The sequence below is a fragment of the Trichoplusia ni genome, unplaced genomic scaffold, assembly GCF_003590095.1.
Source record: "Trichoplusia ni isolate ovarian cell line Hi5 unplaced genomic scaffold, tn1 tig00004255, whole genome shotgun sequence".
Lineage (NCBI taxonomy): Eukaryota > Metazoa > Arthropoda > Insecta > Lepidoptera > Noctuidae > Trichoplusia > Trichoplusia ni.
In genome coordinates, this window is record NW_020800549.1 from 728 (window position 1) to 11,674 (window position 10,947).

The window sequence follows — 10,947 nt, forward strand, 5'->3', positions numbered from 1 at the left end:
TATATTTTGGACTACTTCCTATAGAAGTAAGGAAACTAGCTCACCAATGCGGTGTGCAGCTTAGTGCTAAAAACATTCCTCCTTCTTGGCATCAAAATAACATGGCTGGTACTGACTGGTTCCAAAATTTTATGCGCAGAAATTCACATTTATCAAAGGTAAATCAACAAATAATAAAACCGGAGTGGGCAGAGCTAAAAAAAAGATTTTATGTTCAGATTCAGAATCTGAAGCAGAAGAATGGTATTGTCTGGTATGTGGTGAAGCTTACACAGATACAAATAAAGAAGATTGGATAGAGTGTATCATTTGTAAGATGTGGGCACATGTAGGATGTGTTACAGGAGACATTATATCTTTTATTAGTATTAATTGTAACTCAGATGAAGACTGAATTTAATTATAATGAAACCCACCAAATGTTGATTCTTACATAAGTATAATACTTTGTTAAATAGCTGTTAAGAAAAGATAATTACGAAGCATACCTTAGATATAAATAATTTAATTATTTACTGTAATTCAAAAGTGCCATGATGATTATAAGTAGTGTTTAACTAAATAAAACTGTTAATTACTTAATTTTTAAGTGTTGATTACTAAAAAAATGTATTTGAGTTGATTTTTGATAAGAATTACGTAATACTTACTTTAGAAAGATGTCAATTAAAAAAAAAAAAGAATATATGATTAGAGGTATTATGGTTGTTTTTTTTTTGTCGTTACTACTTGCCCCGGTAGACGTTACAACTTGCCCCAAGCACGAGGTAAGTTGTAACACCGCACTTCTTCTAGAAAATAATTGATTGTAAAATAATGACCAATAGTTATAGTATTATTTTTACTTGATTTGGTAGAGGAAGAGTTACAGTATTCATCCATTTTTATTTAGTAGAAATTTAATCAATAGATCTCAAGATATATTAGTTTTAATGAAAACTGTTACAAAAAGCCCCTCGCTCCCCTACCATATAAGTCACATGCAAAAAGACAGAATGCATAAAATCCGCGGGGATCGAAACCGCGACACCTCATGTGATCTTTACTTCTCGGCTATCCGTGCAGTTAAAATCACAACATAAAAAGTTGAAGTACTTACAGTTATTTTTGTCAACACATTGTTGGGCCGATAATCACCATGAACCAAACATCGTTGAGTTTTCTTATCTTCATAATAGTTTAGATACTTTTTTTCAATATTTACGGAATAATTTTCTACTCTTTCCTTCAAATTTTCATCGACAAATTTTATCGTTGTTTTAAGAATATTTTGGACAAATCCATCCCAATCTTTGCCAGGTTTGAAAGGAGATTTCATGGTCCGAATTCGTTTTTCGAAATATTCTGGACGCTTCTCTTTCAAAATAAATGAAAACGCATGGAATTTAGCCAGCTCCTGGATTGCCTTTTCAGCGAACTGTAAAGAGACGACATCCATCCTATCTGGTGTTATAAAACCTTTTCTTGATAAATTATCCATTAATATCAAATCTTTTTCACTTTCATCGTAGCTTTTGACAGTCCAGTACTTCTTGTTTAAGGGTACGCGAGCCTCTTCTTGCAGTTCATGAAAAATCTTCGAAAGTTCTTTATAGAAGAACAATTCTGTCATATAAGCATTTGGTATTGAAATAATTTTCATTTCGTCGCCTGTGTTCATTTTTTTCACGAAGATGTTTAGAACTTTGTCGCCATCTTTCGTTTTTCCTTGAACATCGATCTCGGAGAGTTCTCCGAGGTAGTTCCCTCCGTTTGTTGATATGCATTTCTTATCAATTTTGTATTGGATGAACCCTTCCTTTTCTATAATTTTATTGATTAAATGATCCATCTTTGAGTAAGCATCGTTTTCGGAACACATCTTTTTGTTGCACGCATAGTTTTCTCGCTTTATTTCGACTTGCATATTGGTTATTGATGTGATCTCCCATACACGTTGTTTGCGAATATAGTGTGGTTGCAATTCTACAGTAAATTATATATAAACCGATTGTCACAGCAGCGTAAAGGTCTCTTAACAATGGCATAAATAAAAAATATTAGAGTATTACTATAATTTAATGAACTCTTCCTTATAAACTAATGTTTAGTTAATTGTGGGAACTATTAGACATAAAGGACTCAGATGTCTTCTGTCTAAACCCCAGCCTTATTAATATTCCTTCTTTGCATTTTGTGTAGCCGCCATTAACCATTCTGACTACTGATAAAAATGGGAACTTTACAATCTAACCCTTGTTTAGAATTAAGTTCATGTTTAGAGTTAAATGGGCAAATCTTGATAAATGAAATAAAACATTGCCAGCTATTTGTATTACTTACCTTAAATTTTCGCATTTTCTTAAGTAATCTCCCCAATTTACAGGGGAGAGTTAAACTTGTTTTGACAGTTTCGTTGATAAGCTATATCAGCAATGTTTGTTTTTTTTTATTCGTATTTAGGTAAGTTTTTTTACGTCAAACACTGGAAATGAAACCGGTCAAATTCGAGTTGGATTCGACATTAATCAACTCGATCGTCATTGAAAAATTGTCGCCCACCAACAAATTTATGACCATAACAACATTTGCTTAACCTTGATTTAGTATTAACGTCATAGTGGCACTAGAAATGCATCATCTGTGATAATTTCAATTGTGTAGCCATCACTGTTCATAAGATACAGCCAGGTAACAACGGACAGACAACGTAGAATCCGTAATAGGGTTCCGTTTTTTTTGAGTAGGTTAGTACCCCTAAACAAACCTGACCACAATAGCACTGCTGATAAACGGAAGGGAAAGGCAGTAAACATTGTTAGGATACCTTGGTTGAGCGGGTCCTGTTCAAAGACTCAAGCTATTGAATCGATCCATTGCACAAGTCAAAATCAAATTATTTGTTTTTAAAAGAAGTTCGTACATTTAAAGTTTTCTTATAGAATATTATGAAAGACCATGCCCTTTGGATCCCAGATATTTTGAACTTTAATAAGGAAAGGTATTGTACCTTGTTAAGTTACTTAAAAGGACAGAAACTCTGTTAAATAAAAAAATAAACGCGAATAAAAACAAATGTAAAATATAGTACTGAAATAAATCAGTAGTTTATTACTTTAATGTGTGTTTGTAAAAAAATATTATTTTGTAAAGATTAAGATTTTTTACGTTTTTCAACCGCCTATAAAAGAGGAGAAGGTTTTTAATCCGTCTGTATATTATTTTTATTTTGTAATTATATCTCAGAACCGACAAGGTTGATTATTTTTTATTTATTATGAAATAACTGTCATTTGGCCAAAAATCACGATCACAATGTCATCACGATCACTCATTATGTATTTGAAGTAACAGGATTTTTTTGTATAACCCGTTTGAGATACCACTGCTGAGCAAAGGCATTCTCTTTCTTTCTCTTTCTCTGAAAAACCTTTTCATGTTTGCAATTGCTGGGCACGTGAGCCCCGTGTATTACTATGTATGACTGTATTATGACAAGATCACATGAAATATTAACATAGTTTATATTAGTAATATAAACGAGCCCTTACAATGATTTTCGTACCTCTGTTGTTATCTAAACAAGGAATAATTGTGTGTTTCGTATGTACATACGATGATAACGCATCATTACTCCCATTGTACTTCAATCAATGGAGTATTAACCACTGTTACATAGCCAAATATTAAATGTACACGTCGGTAATTCTTTGGGATCGTTATTTACATGTGATTGTGAAAGATAAGGTAATGAATAGACTGTTTGTCGTCAATGAAGTTATTTTATATCAGTTGCTATGTTTGTTTATTTGTTTGGTTGAACGTCATCATACTTTTTAAACGACTACTGATCTAAAGAGTTTTATCGCAGGGCCAAACATTACATGTCACTCAGACGGAATAAGGATTCGTCGATCACATTAATACTTATTCTATATATAACTAATATATATGGTGATTGAACCCGTGTCACATTGTGCATTGATTTGGCGTCATTACCACTCGGTGAAACAACGAATTTATAATATAACAACTTACTATTAACATTTGTCTGAGTGTTCTTTGATTTTAAAGACCGCGACCCCTGAAATGTCAACTCCAGTGTTCTCAAAAAAGGCACTCCGCATCAGCTCATGATTAAGGACTCCGTTCGGGTCTGAAACTAGTCGGGCTCTCCCGATAAACGCGTTAGTAAACCGTTACATCATTTAATGAAGTTTTAGACTATTATATTGATTTCTAGTACAGTTTGTACCAATAGTATAGACAATCAAAATCTTAGTAAACAAGTATAGCAGCGTGGTTGACAGACTTGGTTCTAGTTTGATGCCTACAGTCTTGCCTTTTAATACACCGTTAGAGATCGATAAATATATTCTCAAGAACTGGGTCGAACCTACCTGCATACATAGTGACACTGAAATGCCAAACTAGACCGTATGGAGTTGATACAAGGGTGATTTTGGCTTGAAAGAGCATGATAGTTGGAATGTATATTCAGCAACAAAAATCTATGATCACTGTCACTATTAAAAGACTTCTAAATGTTATTATACATAATTTATTGACATTGGAACAAAAAAGGCCGCCTGAAAATTTACCCTATCATTTTTACTTCCAAAATTTTGCTCAAGATTCAATATTGTAAAGACGCCATAACTATTTTCGGCAGTCTGTGATCTATTTACTTTTCTGACCGTACCTGATTTCATAACATCGTATTTCTGAGCACGTAGCCGGCAGATAATCCTGGCTACTTGGCTATCCCAGCATTGTTTGAGAGGTGATCAATTGGATATTGTGCAAATGACAATATCGCTATTGTTAATTTACCATGGTTATTAATAGTTGATGTATAATTATGATGATACACGGAATCACGTAGGTTTGTTGCCTTGTCCAAATAAATGACCTATTTTAGGTTAGTTATTATTAAGGTTCTCTTGTCTGCCCTTCTGTGCGTACGTCTGTCATGAGGCTTTATGTCATGAACCATGATAACTCGATACTTGAAATTTTCAGAGGTGATGTATTACTGTGAAAACCGCTGGGTCCCGTTGGATGCAGCTGGCAACGAACCGGTCGCGCTGGAGAAATTATGGAGAGGCCTATGTCCAACAGTGGACTGCTATAGGCTGAGATGATGATGATGATGATGACGTATTTCTGTTGCTACTGTTATAACAAACAGCAAAAGTTAGGTATGGACATAAATTGGTTTTAAATTTTAAGTCACTTTTTTATTACAGATCCCTATGGGTCGCGGTTCCTACTCGTACTTAATCGGTTCAATTTCTTCCGTAAAACAATAAAATTGGTGATTTTCACTTGTTTGTTTGTCAGCATGTACTCATTTAGTGCTTATCAATAAGACTTTAATGGAACAGTAGATTTTTTAAAATTCATTTCTAAAGAAACCAGCCTAGTATCAGATCGTAAGCACTCATATAAATATATAATGATATTGTTTGTCTGTCTGTCATTTGTTCTGAAGGTTATCTCTGAGACTTGTCTTGTATTACGTCTTGTGACACAGTATAGTGTAGACCTGTTTTGGGTTTCTAGCGGTGAATTATTGTGATTGGTCAATTCGTGTTGATACCATTTCTCGTTTACTCGTGAGTGTTTGCATAGACAAGTCCCACCCAGGGGGTTGTCCTAGACAGGGACAAATAGTAAATTGTGTGCTCCGGTTCGACTTGCTGCACTCGGATTCGATCCATAGACGCTGGAATCTGCGGCCGGTCGCGCGCCCACCACGCCACCGAGGTTAGTCACTGCGCGTTGAATTCAACGTTCACATAGCGCTCCCCACCCCGAGGCCGCTGCGTCATCGCTCACCACTACGGAGTTGCTTCGCTTACGCCTACGTTTGTTGCCTGAGCAATTATCCACTACGCTGCACCTTGCTTAGAGTCACCCCAGGGCGTTAGTACACGTAGCAATGTTTGGTACTAAACGAACACCTCCGATGACTCCCACACTTCGAACTGAGCAATCTGTCTCTGAGCCGGAACTGGCTAAAATTACATCGGAACTAGACATGAATATAACGACTCGAAAAAGAAAACAACCAGAATGTGACTGCACTACACAGCTCTCCATCATTCATGCTGATATAAAGGAATCATTAAGTGAATGGAACAATGGATTGAATGCCAAATTATCCACAATCACAGATGATATAAAAACTATACGAAATGACATGGAGACATACATTATGGCAATAAAAAAGGAGATGGATTCTCTACGCACGGACAATATATCTATAAAAAAAGAGGTGATTAAGCTGACTGAGGAGGTCGCAGAGATAAAAAAATCGGCAACTTACATCTCGAATGAGTACGATGACAATCAAAAACGACTTAACACATTAGAAGAGAGCATTTTGTCAAAGGATGTTCATCAAGGAATACTAAAAACACTTGAAGCTAAAATTGACAACCTTGAGCAACAAGCCAGACAATGCAACTTGGAAATTAGTAATGTTCCTGAACGACGTGATGAAAACTTATTCAACTTGATTGAAGACATTGGCAAGAAAATCAATACCGCAACACCACGAGATGAAATTGTTACTGTTCATCGTGTGCCACATGCCGCAGCTAGTGAAAGACCTAAAAATATCGTGGCTAAGTTCAAAACTCGCGCCCTAAGGGACAACGTTCTCAGCGCCTTCCGGTTGAAGAGAGGTGTCACGTCCACAGACCTTGGCATTCTTGGTGCACCCCGCACTGTCTACGTGAATGAACACCTTACTCTCCAAAAGAAACAACTACTGCGTGAGACTCGTGACGCTGCTAGGAAATGGAATTACAAATTTGTTTGGGTAAAGCATTCGACCATTCTTGTAAAACTGTCAGAAACGTCGCCTACTATAGCTATTAAATCATCAAATGACATTAAAAAACTTACGATAAATAATACTAATTAGATTCTTCACTAACTTCATCTATTTATTTTTTTTTGCATTGTTTAAGATAAAAATGGCTTCCAACAAAATTAGTTTATATTACCAAAATTGCAGAGGATTACGTACCAAATGTAATAATTTATATATGAATATTCTTAGTAATTGCTACGATGTAATTGTTTTAACTGAAACATGGTTAACTCCCACAATACAGAATAGCGAGTTTATTGACAACCGCTACGTGGTTTTTCGATGCGACCGTGATAGATCTGCTACAGGTAAAGCAGACGGAGGTGGTGTTTTGATAGCCGTATTACGCGAATATAATCCTGTCAGCATCGATATTCCTACGCATGTGTCATTAAGCAAACATATTGAGCAAGTTGTTATTGCAATTCCTGATCGTAATAACACGACTAACACGCTGATCAGTGCAGTATACATACCAAATAACCCACCTCTCTCTGTATACGATCTGCACTTTGAATCTATGAATCATATAATAAATTTAATCAAATTCGATGATTTGTTAATGCTAGGTGATTATAACATCTCGACAGCTAGCTGGATAAAATCGAACCCTACTCACGACTACATGAGTTGCATGGGCACCTCTTCTATCTGTGATCGTATGAGACATTTTATGGCTATACACGATGTTATGCAATACAATTATTTAACTAACGCTCTTGGCCGCACTCTCGACCTCCTAATATCTAACACACTATGCCATGTATTCATACCCAACCATTACTTACTTCAGGCTGATAGCCATCACCCTCCCTTCTATACAATCATCCCTTTAAATATAAACATCAACTTAATACGACCTAAACAAACCATTAAATATAATTTTCGTAAAGCAGATTACAATAACGTTAATAATGATATAAATGAACATGACTGGGACATGATATTAAGCGGCAGTTCCGCTGAAGACTCTGTTGACAATTTTTATAATCATATATATAGTATCATCAAAAATCGTGTACCTCTTACAAAATCAAAACATGTTAATTATCCTGTGTGGTTTTCGAAAGCCCTAATTCATATATATAAATATAAAAAAAAAGCGTGGTCAAAGTGGAAAATATATGGGAATATATCGGATTACGAGGTATTCTCCCTGTATAGAACACGTTTTAAAAAGGAATGTACTAAATGCTACAATACTTACATTAAAAGTGTAGAGAACAGTATTCGTCACAATGTTAAATACTTCTGGACATACATAGCTAATCGTAGAAATAGGGTGGGCATCCCCTCGCGTATGTACTATAACAACGTAACAGCTAGTGATCCCCTCGATATTTGTAATCTTTTTTCATCATTTTTTCAATCTGTATACGAGCCAACAAGCTTATCACGTGATTGGTGCCCACCCTCAAACCTATATATTAATAACAATAGTCATCTCTCTGATATACAGTTTAGTATCGACCAAATTCGTCACCAATTAAAAATGCTAGACATTGCAAAAGGGGCGGGACCTGACGGGATACCCCCTTGTTTCTTAAAATGGACAGCTAACACAATCAGTAAACCTGTATGTATAATTTTTAATAAATGTATGTCTACTGGTATATTCCCTGTGACCTGGAAGAAAGCTAATATAGTCCCAGTGCATAAAAGTGGATCCAAACAAAATATTGAGAACTACCGACCTATTTCCATCCTATGTACTCTCGCAAAATTATTCGAATCGCTTGTTCAACATAAAGTATATCCTTTCATCCAACAAAGCATAATACCTGAACAACATGGCTTTGTTAGACGAAAATCCACTGTCACTAATTTATTGATTTTCTCTACTTCTATATTTAATCATATGGATAATAGAGCGCAAACGGATGCTATATACACAGATTTTAAAAAAGCGTTTGATAGAGTTGACCACAAAATCCTAATGAACAAGATTGCGTTTAATGGTATCAGGGGAAACTTATTACGATGGTTCCAGTCATATATAAGTAATCGTAACCAAAGTGTTGTGACTAATGGATACAATTCTAACTCATTTCTGGCTACTTCAGGCGTACCGCAAGGCTCCATCCTGGGCCCTCTATTATTCATTATTTACATTAATGACATTGGTAACTGCTTCCGTAACAGTAATTTCTTATTGTACGCCGATGATCTTAAGGTCTATAGAAAAATTCAATCAATAGATGATTGTCTTTTGTTACAGCAGGATCTTAATAGATTATCGGAGTATTGTAATAATAACAAGTTAATTTTAAGTATTCCTAAATGCAAATACTTAAATTTCACTAAAAATAAAAATATAATTAAATTTAATTACTCCTTGTGCAATGAATCTCTTCTTAAAGAAAATATAATTAGTGATTTAGGTATTCTCTTAGACAGTAAACTCCACTTAGACGTACACATCGAAAAAATTACAGCGAGCGCTTTTAAAATGTACAATTTAGTGATGAGATCTGCTACAGACTTTAAGTGTCCTACGACATATCTATATCTATTTAATTCTCTTGTGCGACCACAGGTAGAATATGCCAGCATGATTTGGGATCCCTTCTATGCAAAGTACGACCATGCAATTGAAAGAGTGCAGCGTAAGTTTCTGCGATCAACTCTATTTAAATGTCGTCTAAAACCCCTTACATACAATGAGTCCCTAAAAAAATTTAACTGTCTTACTCTACACTCAAGACGACTGTTACTTCAGGCTATGATGCTCTATGACCTTATTAGCAATAAGTATGATTGCACAGAAATTGTTAACGCCTTATATTATATTGTACCCAGAACTGTTATAAGACGAGAAGCGCGTGCCTACCCACTATTTGCTACGACTACTAGTCATACTAACGCGGGAGAGCGAGCGCCCCTCTGTAAAATAGTCAAGAATTTTAATAAATTTTTCATTAATATAGATATCTTTGCCTCTAATCGGAACGAATTTAAAAATAATGTTATACAAACACTACGTCATCAGCAACAAATAATATAAACATCTGTGAACCTTTTTGTAAACACTTAGATTTAAGAATTCACTAGTTTTAAGATTCGAATAGGTTTAACTATACATACATTTTAAGGTAATATGTGGAAACGCCGTGGATTGTACATTTATTTAAGTTGTTATGTATCTAGCAAGTAAGACAAATTGTACAATTGTTTGTTTTCCCTAATAAAATAAAAATAAAATAAAAATAAAAATAAAAAAAAAAAAATTACACGAACTGTATTTAATATAATGATACTACGTATTTATCAACTAAACCATTCATTGCAATGTCAAGTTCATTTATAAATATTTTATGCAGTATAATGGAAAATAACGAAAACAAAAAGTGTTTCATGATAAATGATGATGGTAAAAAATATTACATACAGCCTTTATCTAATATATCTACTTATTAAAAATTGACGAAGATATTTTTTTTAAAGTTTAAGAGTAACATCCGCGACGTACCGACTCAGCAATATTTATACAAAAAAGTGACGTCACACATAAATTTCATTCACTGTAACTTAATAAATTCACGCTTTCGCTACAAAGAAAAAACATGCGTATTAAATATGATTCATTAAAAAATCTGACGTACATAGTAAAAAATGTTGTCATCCATATTGTCATAATTCGCAAGCAAACCCACACTACCAACATATACCATCGATCACATGACATACCACAGACAGATGAGTACTCTCTCACGCTTAAGCGGTAGTTATTTAAATAATAAATTATACACCGACTGTTTTCACACAACTTTTATATAACATTATATTAAACTCCACGATAAAGTTTTAAAAGGAAAATATATTGCGATAGTAATATTTTATTATTATTTATTAGAACTTGTTACTGTGTAATAGAAGTAAAGGGGAAAAAGGACCAAACTTAGATATCGCTTGGTCCTTGCGGGCTAATAAATTTTGTAAGAGAAGTTCTTAAACTAAGATTGTTGATTGTAGATTGCGAGACGACCTCAACGCTTGCCAACCAGGCTGGTTCCATGAGGCCCAGAATAGAGAGTCGTGGAAGGATTTGGGAGGCCTTTCCCAGCAGTGGGACACAGTAGGCTAGG

General features: G+C 34.8%; 2 protein-coding genes across 2 annotated transcripts; one reads left to right on the forward strand and one right to left on the reverse strand.

Annotated features, from left to right (window-relative positions):
* Nucleotides 1-1,015: 1,015 nt before the first annotated feature.
* Nucleotides 1,016-1,961, reverse strand: LOC113508257. The gene has a single exon (XM_026891211.1). The coding sequence runs from the start codon at nt 1,904-1,906 to the stop codon at nt 1,043-1,045; it is 864 nt and encodes a 287-aa protein (XP_026747012.1). The 5' UTR covers nt 1,907-1,961; the 3' UTR covers nt 1,016-1,042.
* A 3,962-nt stretch (nt 1,962-5,923) lies between these two features.
* On the forward strand, nt 5,924-9,468 carry LOC113508256 (the record flags this gene model as incomplete). The annotated part of the gene is made up of 2 exons (XM_026891210.1): nt 5,924-6,808; nt 9,399-9,468. Coding segments are annotated over exons 1-2 (955 nt in total), but the record flags the coding sequence as incomplete, so codon positions are not given.
* Between the last annotated feature and the right edge of the window lie 1,479 nt (nt 9,469-10,947).